This window comes from Trichosurus vulpecula, chromosome 8, assembly GCF_011100635.1.
Source record: "Trichosurus vulpecula isolate mTriVul1 chromosome 8, mTriVul1.pri, whole genome shotgun sequence".
Classification (NCBI taxonomy): Eukaryota; Metazoa; Chordata; class Mammalia; order Diprotodontia; family Phalangeridae; genus Trichosurus; species Trichosurus vulpecula.
In genome coordinates, this window is record NC_050580.1 from 141,962,706 (window position 1) to 141,983,881 (window position 21,176).

The 21,176-nt window shown below is 37.5% G+C and overlaps 1 protein-coding gene across 1 annotated transcript in view; it reads right to left on the minus strand.

Moving 5' to 3' along the window:
* The window catches only part of TRPM1 (transient receptor potential cation channel subfamily M member 1), a 175,735-nt gene that overhangs the window by 78,145 nt on the left and 76,414 nt on the right, over positions 1-21,176 (minus strand). The window contains exons 2-8 of the mRNA XM_036736576.1: positions 13,842-13,921; positions 10,970-11,165; positions 8,817-9,030; positions 7,979-8,103; positions 7,431-7,602; positions 3,361-3,535; positions 2,791-2,914 (exon numbers count right to left, since the gene is read on the minus strand). Of these exons, the coding sequence (XP_036592471.1) occupies positions 2,791-2,914; positions 3,361-3,535; positions 7,431-7,602; positions 7,979-8,103; positions 8,817-9,030; positions 10,970-11,165; positions 13,842-13,921 (1,086 nt within the window). The remainder of the gene's footprint in view (positions 1-2,790; positions 2,915-3,360; positions 3,536-7,430; positions 7,603-7,978; positions 8,104-8,816; positions 9,031-10,969; positions 11,166-13,841; positions 13,922-21,176) is intronic.

Genomic DNA, 21,176 nt, shown 5'->3' on the forward strand with positions numbered 1-21,176 from the left:
CTTCTAAAGCCTTGTGGTGGTATGGAAGTGATGCTGATTTCTCAAAGACCAGGCCAGTGCCTCTAGCACAGGCTCTGGGAGGTCTTACCAAACCAAAAAACTTTCATGTTTGTAAACCCAGCAATGAGCCATATGTCTGTCACTCCAGGACTATCTATGGTAATTATGGAAGACTATATCTACCAAGTCATGGGTGGGAGATGGAGGAGGGTAGAGGGGGCTCAATCTGTATAGGTGGAAGGTGTAACCACGCTGGAAATGTCATAGATCCTTGAAGTGAAGTGAAAAAGAATAGGCCAACAATTACTGAAATAATTCTGTGGGCTAAATAATTTATAAGGAGGTATACTTTATTTCCAAAACCTCAATATAATCTTTATAATAGTTTGACTCCTTGCTTTACACTTTGCTCAAGTTTCTATACAGTGATACTTCACTTAATATCATCAAATGGCTCCGTGAAAACATGACTGGGGCAAAACATCATGGGGTACACTGAGTATGAAGCTCGTACATGGACTCAAAGGGGCCATAGAGATCATCCAGTCCAACCCCCTCATTTTACAGATGAGAAAGCAGACATCCCATAGAGCTTAAATAACTTGCCTAAGGTCACAGCAGAAAGAAGAAGCCTAGTCAGGATTTGAACTTAGGCTCCCAGGCTCTAAATTCAGTGCTCTTACTTAGACCCATAGCAACAACGCTATAAATGGAAGATATATTTCTGGGAAGCCAAAATGAAGAGCTCAAACACTAGCTGTTTTATAGATCTGAGGCTTGGGTGTTTGTGGGGAATGGGCCATTGGAGAATACTAGCAGATAGTGGTCTGGAAACCTGACAGACTAAGTCATCAAAGGGACCCCTGAGGTCATCAGCTGCCTGCCACCCCTTCTCCCCCACCAACTAAATTTGTCTTAAACTTTTTTAAGATGAGGTCGCCATTCCAGTTGTTTGCCCACAGCATTTGTGAAGCTTATCTAGCTAGTTCTGAGTAAACCAGTAGAATAGGGACTTTGAACATATAGGAGCTAGACTGAAAGTACAGAAAGAAAACCATTGAGATCTTTTCCTTTTCCTTTGTATTTCAGAATCTAGATGGAACAATTAACTTGATGTCTTTTTGCTATAAATCTGTGAAGTGTCTGTATAAAGTAGTTAGCATCCCTCTGGGATGTCTTCACCCAAGTGAAGAACAAAGACTTATATTGGGCATTAAGCCGTATTGGACTCAAAGCTGAAGGATGCAATAGTAGGGAGCCTCAATATTAGCATGGGGATAAGGCCTGAACAGGGCACCTTCTTTGTAACTTAGAATCTTGGAGAGTTGCTTAGAGCACTGAGAGATCTTGTAATGTGCACAGAGTCACATGGGTTTACATATCCAAGCTGGTCTTTCTGGCTTTGAAGCAGGCTTGCTATCTATTATGCCTCACTGGCTCATGTTTAAATTGGGCTATAATGTATTGATGGTGGTGTTGCTGCTGCTATGTAGTGTATACCCAGGCATTTATTTTTCCAATCTGCTATTTCAACATATGTAAGAAGAATTATTCTTACTTAATGCTTATAGTCTGATTACCAAGGCAGATTAGATTCTACTAACAGATTTAGTACTCATGCTTTAAGGTATACAAAGCACTTTCACCTCAGTCCAGGAATCATTATACTCATTTTTTTTTCATATAAGGTAATAGAAGCTCTGAGAGCCAAGGACTTGGCTATCCCACAGATAGTTGAAGGTGGGATTCAAATTCAGGTCTCTTGATTCTACATATATTAGAGGGTTCTTAACCATTTTTATATGTCATAGACCCCTTTGTAGTCTGGTGAAACCTATCGACCCCTTCTCATAATGTTTTAGATGCATAAAATATGTCAGATTAAAAAGAAAACCAATTATATTGAAATACAGTTAACAAGGTATTTTAAAAATCTTAGTTCAGCGTCTCTAGGTTAAGAATCCTAGAATACTGCCACTCAGAAATGCTTGCCTAATCAAATATGCTCTATTTGCAACTTATTTGTAAGCTTAGAATGTTGACAGGGCCACTTCACATTAGGGTCATAGAACTGGAAGACACCTAAGAGATTACCATTTTACAGATGAGAAAACAGGGACCCAGAGAGATAAGATGATTTGCCCAAGGCAACACAGATAGTTAGTGTCAGAGGTCCCCTGATTCCCACTCGATTACTCTGGGTAATATGTTAAATGGCAGTGCTGTTGGCGTGGCTAATGGCTCTGTTCTATAAGCATACTAAATAGGAAGGAAGGTTTGGGAAATGAATTTTTGCATTTTCAAATGGAAATAATAAAACATTGTAATTACAATGTTTAACAACTATAAATCACTTTTGTTTCATAATTCTTCTAATCCCTTTAAAGACTATTAAGGGAGTCTGGTGAAGTTCTATAGGAATATCGAGAAAAAAATGTAGCCCATCTTCCACAATTTATCCCAAAGACACAATAATTAACCTGAAATTAATTTACTCATTCCATAGCCAATGAGACTTGGTATTTATTGTCCCTTCACATTTACTAGGCATTGGTGTGCTTCTCCTATTTGATGGCCTGGAAATAAAGGCTATGAAACTGAATAGAAACTCAGTGCCTTCCTGAAAGACAAAAATGTTGGAATTCTCATAAAATTACTGATTTGATATGTAGTGCAAAGTGCTTCTTGGGAGCAGAAAAACAAAAACATGACAAAATGTAGCTTAAAGCTGCCTGAGCAGAATTAGAAAGAGAATATAGCACTTCACTGAGAGAATTTTGAGACACTTACGAGTTCTTTCTTTTTCATGCACTCCATGATAATTACAAACAGCTGATGGGATTGAATCTTGTTGTAATTAAATGTTTTCTGAATGGTAACTAGAAGCTGATCCTTGAGGGAGTCACTTATTATCCTATTCAAGAAAGGACATGAAAAAAAGAGGAAACATTACAGAAGACTCTGATCATTAAAAATATATATATACCTAAGTATCTATCTAAGATCCCTATTTTAATGCTACATTGGGTTGCCAGGATTTTCTTTTTTCTATAATTGCAAGTCTATAGACAAAAACTAGTTGAAAGCATTGTCTACAGTTATACTAAATTCTAGCTTCCTGGAAACCTCACAAAGGAGGATGAAGTTGGAAGGGACCATATTGTCACTTCAGACAGAATTCTGTTGGGATTACATTACCCTGACCCTGAGGAATCAAAGAAACTCATGCAATAACTTTTTACTATTTTGAAATGTTAAAAAAAATTTAGTTTCTCATCTCAAGAGATTTTCATATTAGCTTACTAGGTAAACCATGAAAAATAATTCATCCCCGCCTTGATAATATGTCAGAAATCCTACCCTCCTTCTTCACAATACTTGTGTGCAAAAGACAAAATGTCTGATGCTCGCCCGCTACCATCACAAATCACAACAGGAATAGGGGGATCTTCTCGAAGACATTCCAGGACAATGGAGATCACATTGGGACCCCCTTCAACAATGAGGCCAACGACAGGAACACCTTGTCCTAGTCCTACAACACAAAGGATATCTTCCATCAGGACTGAAGTTACAGCACTCCAGGGCCTCTATGTCTAACCTGATCTATCTGAAAGTTTTTGACAAGTGAAGAGAAGCAACACAAAATTCATGGCATTGCACTTCCCCACTCCTACAAGGCAGGGGATCTAGACATACTGATTTCATTTATTTTTATTCAGACCCATATTCTGATCATATAGAAAAGACCACAACCTAAAAATAGAAAAATTTCTAAACCATATATAGATTAAATAATACGTAGGTCTCACCTGGCATGTAACTGGTAAGTATTCAGCTATCTACAGGACTTGATTTGAGTGTCACCAAAACAATCTCTCCCATTGGTACTGTTATGATCCCTGAAATTCCATCATTAATGTTTCTTTAGAAAATGTCATTTTACCTGAGATGAGGCATTATATCATCTGGTGGGAGGCGTGGATAACGCATTAACTATTATACTGATAGGAGTTATCTCCACATTCATAAAACACTTTAAAATCTATAAAATACTTTTCATGTGACAAACTTGCTGTGTACATCATGTAAGTATTATTCTCTCTACTTTTCAATAAAGGAAGTTGAGGTTTAAAGAGGTTAAATGACTTCTACATATTCATAAAACTAAAATATCTAATGAATAACCTATTACTACTCATTGTCATTAGCAAAGAGCAGGATACAAAAGAAACAGGTCATGTGGGAAAATGGAGATTGGTTCTAGTCCCAGCTCCACTGATGACTTTCTAAGAGATATTGGACAAGTGTCTTTATTTTTGGGGCTCAACTTCCTCATCTATAAAATAGAGATAATAGGTTAAATTATCGCTAAGGTCCCTTTCAGTTATAGAATTCTATGAACTCATAACCAAGCCATTGGATTAGGTACATATTGATAGTGAGTAAAGCTATGGGGAACATAAAGGCTGCTGAGACCACTGTCATTAATGCTAAGGAGATAGAAGACATATAGCACAAGGACATGAGAAATTTGAAGGAGAACGTAGATATAGAACTGAAACTGACCATACAAACTATCTGGTGAACCTCCGTATGGAGGAGGAAAGTGAAGCAAGGGAGATCAATTCTTTGCTCAAGTGATGCAGATAAAAAAATAGAACAAGGATTTGACTTTGGTCCTCCAATTCTAATTCCAGCACTTTTTCTACTGCACTACAAATCAAGGGACACCAAAGACAACTTTGATGACTACAGTTTTTCCTGGTGTTGACACTAACAAAATGTCCACATTCAAATACTGGACTCTTAGTTTATGATAATATTCAACCGTCCCAGGGGCAGCTAGATGGTGCAGTGGATATAGCGCCAGGCCTGGAGTCAGGAAGACTCATCTTCTTGAGTTCAAATCTAGCCTCAGACACTAAACTAGCTATGAGATCCTGGGCAAGTCACTTAACCCTGTTTGCCTCAGTTTCCTCATCTGCAAAATGAGCTGGGAAAGGAAATGGAAAACTGCAATATCTTTGCCAAGAAAACCTCAAATTAGGTCATGAAGAGTTGGGCACAACTCAAAATGATTCAACAACAATAACAAAGTAAGACAAGGATCTTCAGCTCTATACTTCCAAGGAGCTCCATGTAATTCCCACAGGGCTCCATAGTAACAAAAATAGTAATTAAGAGATCACTGAGGGAGTTTGGCAGTTCTACGCCAGTGCTTCGATGGCCCCTTATTAGTAGAATGGCAGAGATAGTATGGGTATGATGAGTATGAGAAATAGGCTCTTTGAAAATCCTCACTTCTGGATTTTGTACTTTAAAGGCCAATCTTGGTGGTTAACATTTATTTCTCAAAGCCAAATGGCTCCCCCTTTCAAATAGTGCTTTCCTTAAGCCACTAAAGGCACAAAAAAGTGGCAGCCAAAACGTTCACATAAAGGACATGATGACTGCAAAATGAAAAGTGACAGTTAGATGATAGCTTTCAGTTAATGATCCCTTTACACTCTTAGAAATTTTTGAGGATCCTAAAGAGCTTTCATGTTGGTTATATCTATTGATATTTGCCATATTAGAACTTAAAACAAAAGTTTTAAAGATATTTTTATTTCATTTAAAATGATACTTATAAACCTATTATTTGTTAACATTAAATAATATATTTTATGAAAAATAACTATTTTCTAAAATAAAATATTTAGTGAGAACAGTGGCATTATTTTGCATATTTTTGCAAAGCTCTTTAATGTCTGGCTGAATAAAAATCAGCTGGATTCTCTCATCTGTTTCTGTATTTAACCTGTTGTGATATGTCATTTTGGTTGAAGTATATGAAGAAAATCCTGCCTCAGAAAGATATGTAGTTGGAAAAGGGAAGAGTTTTTTAACAGTCAAATAATGTTTTAGTATTTTTATGTACATAGTCCTCTCTGAGGACCTACTTTGAGGATTACTGATCTAAGTGATGATAGAAACTACCGAATTCTAACACTAGTCAAAATCCCTTTCAAACTAATAAAAGCAAGGAACCCTTATTAGAAATTCTCAGTTCTCCACTCTTCCAGATTATGTGATGATGCAAAAATTGCAGCCATATAGTAATCTATTTGGACACAAATCTGAATGGTAACATTTCTCGAACATTGTTATCTGGAAAGCATCTGTATTGATTTTGCTTTGTCCACTTCCAGAACAGTACCACTCTGAATTGGAATTTCATTGGTTTCCATTATTTCAGGTCTTCAGCAATATAGTGGCCAACTAAGTTTTGTCCAGAATAGTAGCAGAAATTAGGTCTTCTAGGCTTAGGCTGGAATCACTAATGCTGAAATAGGTCAGTGCTGTAGAAGACGACAGCTGAGCATCCCTTTGCTGTCCCTGCCCCTCTCTGATTTCCAGGCATAGGATGACAAAGGGAAGCCCACAGGTCACATAGTCGGTTGAAGTTTTGGTGGTGTGATGACTTACAACTCGAAACAGAATAAAAACACAACAACAAAAAACATTCGGGTCAACTAATATTTAAATTCAAGATATGAATCCAGGATGTCAGAAAATTTTTCGAAGTAGTAGGCTGCTCTCCCAGTTCCAAAGCATTGCTTGATAGTTTTAGTCTTTCAATTTTCTTCTTTTCTAATCTAGTTTATCTTCCAACAACTCACACTGTGTGGAGTGAAAGCTTATTAAAATGCTTCTTTAAAACATCATAAGTACTATTACGTAAAAGAATCATTAAAATTTTAAACTTTACCAACCAGTTCCCACTACTTACCAGCTGAATTTTGTAAACTGTAAAAATATACTTTACAATCACTACTTACTAACATGCAGAAGTATGACTACCACAAAACGAGACTATTTAAAAAAATACCAGAGTTGTTACCTTTGGAGGCTAATATACTTATTCTAATGAAACTGCCATTTTAAGTAACTTGGGGGATTCTTATTTTAGAAGTGACTTCAGAGACAGTTTACAAGGCCTGGGAGAGAATCATATAACCAATCTCATTATTTTATAGCCATGTTTATTGTTGATTCAACATTGGATCATAAAGTGTTACCCAGCTCAATCACTTTGGTAGATTGATTACCTCTTGGCTCCAAGTAATTTTTGGCTGTTTCTAAAATCAAACTGACCCTCAGAAGGCCAAGATTTGTCACTATTGAAGATGCTCAACAGAATTTGCTAGGATCTCTGAAGGCAATTCCAAAAGAGGACTACCCCAAATATGTTGAACATTGCTGTCATTGGAATAAATCTGTAGCCTTCCAAAGTGACTGCTAAAAGGTCAAGACTCATTTGTATGTATAAGTTCTGACATGGTTGTTACAAATTCGGCCATGCTTTTTATATAATCGTGCCATGGAAAACTAATATATATCTAAATCCTCTCTTGACCACTGATTACTATCTGGGCTTTACTTACGTGTATTAATCTTTTGTAAAGAGATATGTTTTTCCAGTTGCCGCCGGAGCTTCACTTCTGCTCCATATTTACCAAGTGTGCCATTATCCGCCAAGATGAAGTGAGTATGACAATTGTTGAGCACAGAAAGTTTACTTAAAGGATTTGACATGGTTTGATAAACCCTTGATACCTAATGAAAATGCACAGGTATTAAAAAAGTTTTAATTATTACTGTAAAATACAAACTAGATTCACAATACTCATAAGTTAGTTTTGACATAAGTTGGTAATACAAGAATGATAGTTAAAATGTTTATTTAATAGCTATTTTAATCAAATACAGTTAGTTGATGATGATTCTTGAAAAGGTCATTGGTAGAATTGCCGAGTTCTCAAAACCCTGCTTATAACGGAAGGCAGCTCAAGAGTTGTTATGCCTGATTCAGCTTCACTTCTCTACCTTTGCTGAATTAATATATTACATAGTAAGCAAATGAATAGAGTATTCATCATCCTAGCACAGTGACAATTCACAAACTTGTAAGTTCTTAAGACAAAACACTTACATCCTTTCCAATGAGGTCTTCCTTGTTTTCCACAATGCCCCATGGAGCAATTCCTATGGCACAAATCCTGCCCCTGGACTTTGAAGAATGGTCCTTTAAGGCATCGCCTACATGGCTAATGACACCTACAAAGCAGCAGTAATTTGTTGGAATAGGTGATTTCTAAGGCCCTGTCCAGCTCTAGAACTTAAGATTTTAAGATCTTTTCAAGTCCTTTGGACCACAACTTATATCTCTACTAATGAATTTTAGGGAACCCTTCTGAGTTCCATGGAATTAAAATAAGAACCAATGCCCCATATCATTTAAAAAAGGAAGAAACAGGATGATCAATTTACAGTAAATCATAATCCTGTTTTAGTTCCTGGAGTGAAAAAAAGCAAGCAAATAACCTTCCCCGCTCCCCCCCCCAAAAACAATGTAGGGAGGACTTGGGTAGTACTACAGATTTTTATAGTATTGATTCTGAAGATCCAAAGATATAACTAAATGAGTTCTCTTTGGAATGTTATTCTTGATTTAGTGGTCCATAAAGATTGTACCAAAGTCCAACACAAGACATTGGCTAAAGAAAGATTTAGACTTAGCCCTGAATGCTCTGAAGATGAAGTATTTATGGATTTTTTGGGGGGGGTGTTGAGGAGTGGTGGTGGAAGGGATGTTATCCTTACACAAAGACCAATCTAGTCTTCTTTGTATTGTTTCAATTTTAATATATATGCTATCAGTGTAGGTACTTTTAAAAGGCTTGTCTGAATTACCAGAAGTCACTTTGGGAGATACAATTTCTGCCGCTTGTCAATTAAGTGGGAGGGGGAAAAAGATACTCTACTCTTACCAGTACTGACTCCTCCTGTGAAAATCCAGGCTCCTGTTGTCATGGCAGCCTTGATTAACCCTTTTCCAAATACCTGCTTCAGTTTGGGCTGCATCTCAAAGTTCTGGAGTCCCCCATGAACAGAGATTAAAAGCTTTGGAAGTTCTAGTTGCCAGTCTTTCACCATAAGATGAAGAAGTGAATCTGGTTTGGTGTCATATGACACACGGATATACTGCAAAAGATTTTGTGATACTCTCTGAGAACAAGCTCTTGGTTGTGCTTCTTGCCTCAAAGGTAAAAAAATCAAGTTAGATACATCCAAGTAAGGGATATTCTTTTATTTTCACCCTGTAAGACCTAGGATCCTTACTAAGTTCTTCCCCTGTCAATTCTGCCCTACCCCCACCCTAACCTCTGTGACTCTAGTTCAGGTGGAAAAATCTAATATCTGTGGTGAGACCCTGGGCAGGAGGACCTGGACTCCTTCTTGCATAAGCAGAAGAGCAGAATAGAATGGCAAGTTGCTCAAAACAACCAGGCACTAAGACAGGTCTTCAGTAGAAATTAAGATTTAAGCCTGACATTTTCGGTAGAGAAGAGATTAATATTCAGAATTTGTAGCTTCTGTGAATTACTTCTTTGTGCCCATTGGTTCCATGCCAATTGCTATTACATTTGCCATCTCTATATAGTATAATTCTGGGAGACCACATTGTAGTGCTTCGAACAAAACAAAACAAAATTTTACTCAAAGAGCTTTCACAGGACAGTGAAATAAGTGATGTTACAAAAATGCAATAGCCAGGTATGTGGGAGGGAGTATTGTCAGGACTCAACTGTTTCCAAAATGAGAGGCAAAATTATAAAACCAATTTTGGAGTCAGGAAAACTTGGATTCAAGTCGAGTTTTTTGCATAGTCTTTGACTGTGTGACCCTGGACAAGTCATTTAACTTCTCAATGCTCCCAAACAATTCTCTAAGACTAGAAATCACATTAAATTGCAGATCTGAATTGGTAAGGGGAGTTTCCTCACTGGGTGTTCACCAATGGAATCACAGGTCTGGATAAAAACAAAATCATTTGAAGAAGGTGCTAAAAGGATGCATGTACAGAAAGTCACTCATATCTAGCAACGTAAACCAGAGTATCAAAAGGTATTGCTTAAAACAAAGAATTAGGACTCTTTCTGAGTTCTCTTTAGGTGAGGTAGATAGCTTCTGATAATCTGGACTATGAAAATTTTTTAAGATTTCAAAGTTAATATATTTGAGCATATATATATGCTTACACCTATCTATCTTGTGTGTGTGTGTGTGTGTATATATATATATATATATATATATATATATATATATATATATATATATATATACTGTAGGATAGAATGGAAATAAGACCCATGATTTCATTGATATGGGAAGCTCCCAGGCAAGAAAAATTCCTCTACTTTCAGATCAATACCTTCTTGCCCAGGGTCACACAAGCCAGTATGTGTCAGAGGTAGAACTTACACCTAAGTTTTCCTAAATCCAAGGCCAGCTTTCCATCCATCATTCCACACTGTTTCTCATGTGCATTTTATGTACATAAATTAAATATTTGTGTGTGTATATACATATTTAAGAAAAGAGAAATATTTCCTGTAAGCATTTCTGTATTTTTAAACCAATTAAAGTCAGGTACCTAGTAGCTACAAGAGTTCCTATGAAAGATATACAAAACATAAACAAAGTAAACATTAGACTGTATTGCTTCATTGTATTTCTATGCAAAGAGAAGCTATTTCGTAGTGTCAAAGTTTGAGAAAAAAATCTCCATCTAAAAATCCTTCCAGGAGATCCTAGAGCACCTGACAATATTATTAAATCACCAATTTGTCAGGTAAAATAAAACTTCCTTTCCACATCTAAAGAAATCTTGAATAGTCAAAATACAAGATAGGGATAACTTTGATTGAAGTTTATTCCATGGAAATGTCTGAGGCCTATGGACCAAATTTAGGGAAGGGAATCTTTTTTTCATAGAGACTCTGTATGTTCCCTCAAAACTCAAGGAACGCATTCCACCCCTAAATGAAAAGCATGATGAAGATATCATCTATGTAGTAGGTTTCACTTTTGTGGTGCCAACAGCAAATTCTTCCACATTTCTCCTTAATGTATCTCTTACCATGGCTTTGTTTGAATGTCCACCACCCTGAAATTCCAGCATCCCATAGGAATCTGTGGGATAGAGTTGAGTATGTTTACTGACAGACCATTTCTCTGGTGGTGCCTCCACTTGTTTATTTTCTTCCACATTTTTGTTGGGGGTGCTACTTGGAAGAGGTGGAATATGCTGGGAAATAAGCAGGCCACAGCAACACCTAAAAATAAAGTTAAAAAGTCCCTATTTTCGTTAAACAGGCATGTCAACATGCTAGAAGATGCCTTATCTAGTCTCCTCGTTGATTCCATCAGTAATACATTAGACAGGGCCAATCCATGCTATCAAATGTTTGTTGCCAACCTATAAACTTGTATTGGAGTAAATTCCAAATCAGTATAGGTTATAATCTTTAGTTCAATTCTCAATCAGTCAACAAGTAATTTTTAAGAGCTTACTATGGTGAGGCATTGTGCTAAGAACTGTTTGATACAAGAAAAGGTAAAAAACAGTCCCTGTCCTCATCTATGATATACAAAGCACTGATGGAGATACAAAGACAAGTATGACCTGGATCCCTGCCTTGAAGGAGCTAATAATCTCTCCAGAATAATTGGGGAATGAGATATCACACATGATTGCATTTTCCAGCTTCCAAACTTTATAATTTTAACCAATGAAAATGAAAAACTTTCTAAAAATCTTGCTTCCCTGCCTTACTAAGCAGTTTAGTGACATGATTTTGCCTTTTCTTAATGGTAGAGAGTCATTATTGCAAAATCCAGTTATTGCATCATGCTCTCAGGAACTCATGGTACCAGATTTCTGTGCTTTTTCAGTTTTATAACTCTTAGGGTGAGAATTCCCTTTATACAAGCAGATTATAACCTATCAATAGCTTTAGAATCTTAGAGTTATCTGAAGCTTAGAGGAGTTAAATGACTTGTCCATAATCGCATAGTTGGTCTCAGAGGCAAAATTTAAACACTAGTCTCCGTGACTCTAAGTCCAGAATTCTATTCATGGTGCCATACTATGTAAGTTCTTATATCTACTGCTATTTAGAGAGCATTTTCCCCTGTTTCCTGCCTCCCTGACTCTAGATTCCCTTCATGGGATGATTGCCAAGTGAATGAAACTTGGTGACTCATTATTTTCTACAAATCTCCTTAACTATCATGCTATCCTTCCCTGATCAACTTATGGCTAAGTCATGCAAATAAGTATGGTGACCCATACTTGATCTTGTGGAAAGATATCACAGAATATACATGAAGAGTATTGCAGAAAAGAAAATATTAAAACCTATAAAAGTTATCTTCACTTAACAACAAAAAATATACTTTCTAGGCAAAAATGTAATTAATCACACATGTGGTGGGTAAATATGTAAATCATAGATCATATCCTGTAACACCATCATGTTTTGATTATATCTCTGACATACTGAAACAGAACAAAAATAGGAAATTCTCTGGGATGATCATCTCTTCAATAATAGTCTAAAACCCTACCAAGTTTGGCTGAGCCTTATACAGTAAGCTCACAAAATACATTTCTGCAACAACAGAGAAGGAAAATTTACTTCTTGGACTAAATGGTTCCAGGAGGCTAATTTCTTCTATATTTTGTTCATCATGTGTCTGGCACATAATAATAGATGGTTAATAAATGTTTGCAGGATTGAACCTTACTGTTCTTAGTCCCTACGAATATTCTGAATTTGGATGGGGAAAGTAGAGTCACTGTAGTGATAACTGTAGCTATCATATTTCCTATAGACCTTAGGCAATCCTCTGGGACTCCTGGGTTCCAATAGAAGATTATGTTCCTTCTGAAGCTCCTTGTAATTATTATCTTTCAGCCCTTCTTTCATTCAAATTTATACTTTCCATGTGGAATCCCATCAGCACTCTGCCCTCTGATTGGCTTTATGGCAATAAATCTGATAAAAATGAAGTGATATATTAATGGGTAGTAATAGATTATCCTATCAGTTCCCTTTCCCCTCATAGGGATGTGAATTTTCAGTGACCTTTGCAGGGAAATACTGTAATTGGAAGGGATGATTTTAATGGTAGGGATTTCAGGTTTCAGGGCAAGTCAGTGGTAGATGCAACACTGATGAAATCTTAGGACATGCCTCAAATCATATCTACCACATAATAGTGACTGTCACTTTGTCCTTTTCTTCAATTTTAAGCAACAGGTTAATTTCCTTGAAAAAGAATTAAACGATAGCAATGAGAACATATAGAATTCTTGATTTGAATTGAATTTTTAAATTTGAAAATAATTCTTATCTTTCATATAACAGAATATTTCTTATCTAAGCACAGTATCAAAATAATACTAGATAAATTGTGCAGAAGACTATATGAGATATTAACATAGAACAGGCATTATCCAACTACTACCAGAGCCCAAGGCAAAATTGCAAAGTGGGTGAAGTTGGCCGCTGTTATCCTCATGATCCCCCTTTTCACTCTGCTTTCACCTCCTGGAGCGTCCTCTACCCTAAAGTCATCATGCTATCCTGATGATCCTCCTATCCTGAGAATATCCACGATGTTCTCTCTCTACTAGGAAAAAGGTCCCATTTTATGAGGGCACTGGTTTTAAGAGGTGTTCAAAGGAAAGTGATTTTAGTGTCAGATTGAAGGAACTCCCCCTAAGGAGATATTTGCATTTAACAGAGGATCTTATCAACCTGAATAACTCTGTAGTGAGTAGACTTAATGGTGGAAATATTTTTGATCAGGGTTCTTTTTTTTTAGTATCCTCAGGCTACCTTCTCTGCTTTGGGCCAGCATCATCACCCATTTCTGCCCATACCAGGAGCTTCCTTTCCGAAAAGCTGTCAACCCCAAGGCAAGATAACTTTTATTTAGTTCACCTGTTTGGGTCTTTACTGCTGACAATTGTGTAGATGCATTCTCTTTTGGAAAAGGTCTTCTCTATCCAAGATTTTTGTCCCTGAAAGAGGAAGAAGTAGAAATTGAACTAGTGTATCATCAATCCATCAGCCATTTCTAGATGCCAAAAGGGTTGGATTCAAAGAAACCTAGGAAGATTTGTATGAATTGATGCAGAGTAAAGTGAACAAGACTAGGAAAACAATCATAAATTAATAACATTGTAAATGTACCTACTGAAAAACTTAAGAATTTGAATCAATACAATAACCAAACATGATTCCAGAGGACTAATTATGAACTATGCAGATCACCTCCTGACTGAGAGGTGATGGTACAAAGTGAGTTCATATCCAAAAATGTGAGGCACATATTTTTGGACATGAACAATGTGGGAGTTTGTCTTGACTATGTATATTTGTTTCTAGAGTTTTTTTTCTTCCTTCCAAGTGTGTGAGTGAGAGGGAGAAATGAAAGGGTTGTTAATTGAAAAACAAAATAAAATGGAAAAATACAATTTTAATAAAATAGGATAATAGACATAGAATTGGAAAGAATCTTAGAGTTCTAGTCATTTTACAATGAGGAAGAAACAAACACAGAAATCAGTTATTCATTCTGCTAAAGGTATAACAGGGTACTAATACCTTGTTAACACATTAATACCTCATCTGTGGAAATCTTATGACTATATCAAATGAATTTGGGGATGGGGAAAAGAAAGAAGGATAGTCTGTTCCATTTCTTGTTTTTTAATATCTTCTAAATCATGTGTTTCCATGACAATGATTTCTTTTGGAATGATAACTTTGGAATTTGGAAATTATATGCAAACATGTATAAAAAGGCTCATGAATATGGATAACACTGGAATTTTATATATTCTAAAATAAAACCTGAGTTTTAAGAAAAAAATAACTTCTATATGTATATATATAATCTCTCCTATAAGAATGTAAACTATTTGAGGACTATTTCATTTTTATTTTTGTATCCCTTAACCCAATGTCCAGCACACATTGGCTACAAAAGCTGTATGACCACTTATGAGGTATGTTAAAGTGAGAATCCTTCTTTGGGAATGTATGGCCAAGCTGGCCACTGCGGTCTTTCTCAACTCTGAAACTGAGTGGTGCTTGTTCTGTGACATCCCCCTTGAGATGTTTAAAGGAATGGTTAAAACAAACAAACAAATGAAAAAAGAAACCTGGAGATGACAGGACTGTGGCCAGGAGAAGCCAGAGAAGTACAGCAACACATTATTGCTTTAATTATTCTAGCCACTATCTTTTGGAGGGAACAGTGAAGTTCAATTAGTGAGCTGACAGTAGAGCCTGCAGAATGCTCTAAGCAGCCACAGGCATCACTAATCATGGCAGCTGGACCTGGTGCCTGCCTTCTCTGCCTCAAGAAAGCACTGCCCTCACAGATAAGATACTGAGTCATTCCTATTGCCTTCAGCGTGGGAGCTATTCATAATTGCTGAGACTGTTGTACCAACTATGTTTCCGCTGAATGTCTTTGCCTCTAATCACTAATTCTTCCTAGGGCTGGGTCTTTGATAAAATATCATAGAACTTGGATCATAAGATCACAGTTCTAGAGGGAGGAGGTATCTCAGAGGACATCTAGCCTAAACCCCTCATTTTACAGATGGGAAAACTGTGGTTGAGAGAGGCTGATTTGCCCGAATTCCCTCAGGTAGTAAACATGGAAGGCAGGATTTGAACCCAAGCAATCTGGGCATTGTACTATCTATGCTGCTCCTGATCATCTAACCACCTAGACCTCAAAAGCCCCCTGCTAGCCCAAATTTCACAGATGAGGAAATTGGAGAAATGGAGTGACTTACCCAAATCTGTACAACAGAGTCAGAATGAGAACCCATTTCCCACATCCCCAAACAACTCTTTCCACTACACCATACTTATTTCTACCATGAAAGTGTCAATCCCATTGAAAAGAGCAAGAAGAATTCCAAGTTTATTGTTCTTCAGAAGGTATCTGGGATTCTGTGGGAGTAATGGCCCCAGTAGAGTTTCTATGCATGACTGAGTCATGTTCTACTCCTAATTTAAAAAAAGGCAAATGGTCATTCTAGCTCAGTGGAATCAACACAAAGGGTAGCCAGTTAGCCTTTGAAGCACCCTGTCTTTGTCTCTTTAATCTCTTTGCACAGAGCTTGATTATAATTAAAGGCAAATAACTAAACAGACAATTGACTGGGGGGAAATGTCTCCCCTCCTTTTAAAGTTCTTCATTTTATGAACTTGGCTATGTGGGATGCCCACACCAAGTTGGTAGATCCATTTCTTGGGGTGAGGGGAGGAGGAGAGAGTTTTTTTTCAGGGAGATAATATCAAACCCTACGATTCTGTAAATAGCTTTTAGCCATGGACCAGACACATTTTAGAGGATTTTAGGGCAGTTTTCCAGTTATATTAGTAGAAAAGAAAAGTGAGGGAGAGCATTGAGATAGCTGACTCTTAGAATTGAGAGATCCATGAAAATTAACAAAATGCCAGCAAACTCTAGAAGAGCAACACGAAAAGTCCCCAGGGATAATTAATGAGATTGGATTCCTAGGTATACCAGAAATGAGTTATCTGATGAAGAAAGCTGGAGGCTCACTGGAGTATACCCTATATGCTCCTTTACATAAAAGGTGAACCTGAGAAAAAACACCTTTGTTAGTTTTCCAGCTCCAAAATGATTATAATATTACCTTCTACTGCATTAAAAAAAAGAGACCATTGGGAATACCTGCAATCCATTTTGCCACTGGCAGCAAGCTGATGAAGTGGGTAGTGTGCTGGGCTTGGAGTCAAGAATGCCTGAGTTCCAATCCAGTCCTGAGATACTTACTATGTGACCTTGGACAAGTCACTAACCTCTGTTTGCCTAAGTTTTCTCATCTGTAAAAGGGAAATACTATCACCTCTCTCCCAGGGTTATTGTGAAAATCAAATGAGATAGTGATTGTAAAGAACTTAGCACAGTGCATGGCACGTAGAAAGCACTATATAACTATTAGCTAATAATAATTGTGAGAAATGGTGGAAGAAGTTTTGTTTCCACAGAGTTGAAAGTAGAGTTAGTTCTAATCAGATGTATAATCTAGCACAGACCAGACTTCTGATCCAGTTAAAGGTTAGAGGCTTGAAGGCATGCTTAAGGAGCTGTTTGAGGGAGGCATGACTTGGGCAGTTCAGGGGGTTGCATCCATCCAATGAAGAGCCAGGCGGGAGATTCGAATTAGGAGTCAATAAAAGAACTGGCATTTGTCTGAGTCCCTTGTACTCCTATACTCTGTTAAGGGTATGTACCCATTCATTCAGGAGGAATAAATGTAAGATGAAATTAAAACCTTCTTGGCCTTCCAACAGGTCTTGTTTATTCCTAGATTAAGGATGTTTCCAACATAATCATTATTGTTATTGTTAGTATATGCTAGTCCTTGACTAAACTATGGAATAGGAAAAGTTGCCTTGACTATTTCAGGGGCCATGTCTTCCCTTTTTGTTGCCTTCCCTAGACATTCTGGATCCTCAGGTTGACTCCTAGCTTGTTAGGGTACCCCCAGTATGTTAGCTTACCTAGACCTGCTCTCTTGTGCTATCCAGACACTTTCAGGTTTCTTTATCCCCATCCAAAGAGAATTATCCTACATCCATCCCATTTCTTCAGAATTCTGCTATGTGACTCTATAGCTAATGAAATAGATTGATTCCTGCTTTGGAATATACTAATTCATTTATCTAAAAGTAGCATAGAAAGAACACTGGATTTGCAGTCAGAGAATTTCTTGTAGGTGATATAACTGAAAATGTTTGTCTTTTTGCCCTTGACTACTCATGCATGGAGTGGATCATGAGAGAACAGTGTATCATAATGAAAAGAATTCTAGATTTAGAGTTAGATGACTTGGGCTTGAATCCAGAACTCCCACTTAACCCTGTGACCCTGGACAAGTCACATAACTTCTCTTGGTCTCAGTTTTCTCCTCTATAAAATAAGGAAATTGGATCAAACGACCTCTGACGTCTGAAATTGGCAGCTAAGTGGTATAGTGGAAAGCATCTTGGATCTGGAGTCAGGAAGATCTTAGAGTGAATCCAAATTCACACACTAGGTATCTGGCCCTAAGCAAGTCACTTAACTACTCTTCCCCCAGCTTCCTCCTCTGTAAAATGGGGGAAATCATAGCATCTACCTCATGGAGTTAGTTGTTGTAAAGGCCAAATGAAGTACTTTGAAAACTTTGAGGCACTATATAAATGCTAGTTACTGTTGTTAATATTATTATTATAATTAGTATTCTAGCTATTCCCACTCTAAATGTACGATCCTATGGCATTGGGAACCTTCTTTCAAATCCTGGTTCTGTTATTCACCTTCTGTGTGACCTTAGGCCAATTCAGTGTCTAGTACCAGTGTTTTTCAAGAGAGGAAGTTAGTAAAGTTCGAGTTGGATTATAGTTACTTTTACTTCTCTTTGGGCCTCAGTTTCCTCATCTATACAATCATGAGGTTGGTCAAGACGAGAGCTTCTTAACTTGGGATCTGAGGACTATGTGGATAGATTTCATGGGGGTGGGAAGGGTCTGTGAACCTGTCTTTATTTTCACTAACTTCTCACTGAAATACATCATTTCCTTCAGTTATGTAAAAACTTTTTTTTTCCTGCAAAATACATAGGTTTCTCCAGATTGCCAAAGGGGTTTGTGACCCCCCAAATGTTAAGAACCCCAGAATTCAATGATTTCTATGTTTCTAATGATAAATCTTAAGTTCCTAAAGTATTAATGACTCAGTATATTATCCTTCTCAGATAATGATTTAGGCTTCAGGGGTAGGGAACCTGCGATAGAGCACTTTAAGCTTTATAAAGTACTTCTCTCATAACAACCCTGAAAGGGTGAGAGCATGAATATTATCACTTTATAGATGACGAAGCTGAGTCTCAGAGAGGTAAAATGCTTTGCATTTAGGAAATAATTGCTATCTCCTAACACCTACATAATCTTACTTCTACTTCACAGGGCTTTCACTCAATTAGTGGTTCTATTTTAAAGGGGCCAGTCATGCCCAAACCTCAAAGAGTTTGGCAGAATAAAAATGAATAATACTAATAAACATGTATAAATAATCTACTATATATCATCTCCAATGTGCCAGGTTCTGTGCTAAGCATGTGACTTTAGTATAAGACTTATTTTAAGCATAAGACTTCATCTCATTAGATCCTTATAACATTCCTGGAAGGTGGGTGCTATTATTATCATCCCCATTTTACAGATGAAGAAAACTGAGGCAGCCAAAGATTAAGTGACTTGTCCAGGGTCACACCGCTAGTGTCTGAGGGTTGGATTTGAACTCTAGTCTTCCTGATTGGCAGATAGATGGCGCAGTGAATAGAGTCAAGAAGACTTATCTGGCCTTAGATAAATACTTATTAGCTGTGTAATCCTGGGCAAGTCACTTCACCCTATAAAATAAGCTGGAGAAGGAAATGGCAAAGCACTCCAGTATCTCTGCCAAGAAAACTCCAAATGAGGTCACGAGTGAGACATGACCGAAAAATGAGTGAACAACAACTTCTGACCACAGGCCCAGCAATCTGATCAATGTGTCACTTGGCTGCTTCCAGTCACCTATTGCTCCCACTACTGACAAACTAACCTTTCACCCAGCCAGAAAGAAACGCTGTAGTCAAGGCTTTTCCAAGCAGAAAAGCCCCCCAAAACACTATATAGAACTATAGAATATTGGCACAAATATGCCACCTCGTGTCCCTGCTTGGTATTGCATCTGGTCTCTAGCAAAACTGAGATAAATGAGACATTTGTATCTACTTTTATACCTTGTGAAATTCCATTTTCTTTAAAGATAAAAACAAAACACTTTTGGTTGTGACTGGCAAAGTTTGCAAGACAAACTTTATCTGTGTCCTACATCATAAGGTTAAAAAAGTTTCTTTAATTGTTAAGTGCCTAGCCTTATTTCAATTTAAAAAGTATAGATTGAGTTTCTTCTGTGTTTGTGGCACAAAAGAATGCTGCATCTGGAATAAAAAAAATCTGGGCTCGGATCCTGGCTCTGCTACTTATTATCTGTGTTACTTTGGGTGAGTAGCTTGACATTTCTGGGATTCTTTTTTCTCATCTGTAAAATGATGGGGTTAGAAGGAATGACCTCTATGGTCCCTTCCAGCTTTAAATCTATGAACCTCTGATCTGAGCAATGTTGCTCAATATGAGATATCTAAAAGAAGTATAAGGCGTGATTCCCTGCCTTCATGGAGTTCGTTGTCTTATTAGTACAATAATAAATGCTTGTTGATTGATTGGTAAGACAAAACATGCAGAGGAAATGGATAATTGTGTAAAACACCGCAAACCTTAAAGTATTTAATTACTGTTAGCTCTTCATAATCGTAACTATAATAAGCCCTGGATGGAACAAGGCTGAAGCCTGAATAGCTCTCAGTAAAACATACAGATGAAGCATCTGCTACAGTGGCCTTGCAAATATGCACAAGCATATGCCAGCCCATCAGTTTTTTTACTGCCTGAACCCCCTTCCTGCTCCCACCTCATTATCTCTACCTGGTATTTATAGGTAGAAAAAGGAATAAAATCAACATTCTATTCTATTCACTTGGTAAAAATCATTACTTACCTAGGACAAGTGATTTTTGGTAAAACTGAATTATAGGTCCAAACCAAATGAGGCCAGGAACCCACACATGGCTTAATCATTTGTAGGCTGCCTTTGGCCCAATAACAACAGCTGATTGTCGAAGCCTCCTGACTGACAGGTCATAGACAATGGGGCTGGTAGATGGCTATTGAATGGGCTTAGGTGGTGTAGGCCTAATAGTTCTGGGAATACTGGCTCACTGCACTAGGCTGACTATTGTGGATTGTGTTGGAAAGGGAGGGGGTGACTCCTAGGTGACAGTAACCTCTTGGCCAGACTCACCTCTTCCCTGTCTCCACCCCCAAAGTGGAAGAATGCCAAAGCTAGAGCAGACAAAGAGCCCTGGAATCTTTGAGCTAATATAGCCCATGGCTCCTTATGAATTGTTAATGTAAATTCCAAAACAACAATGGCCTGAAGGCAGGTCAGACCTGGGTGTGTTTCACAAACCATGTGCTTGCAAAGCACAGCATTTACACACTTGGAAAGCATGTGAAAATGGATAAGGACTTTGGGGATTCATGGAAAAATGTATCCCATATTTCATTTTTTGTCAGAAAATTACAGAAGTTTCTTCTGAAGTATTTTAGCTGATCACAGTAATTGACACTGAG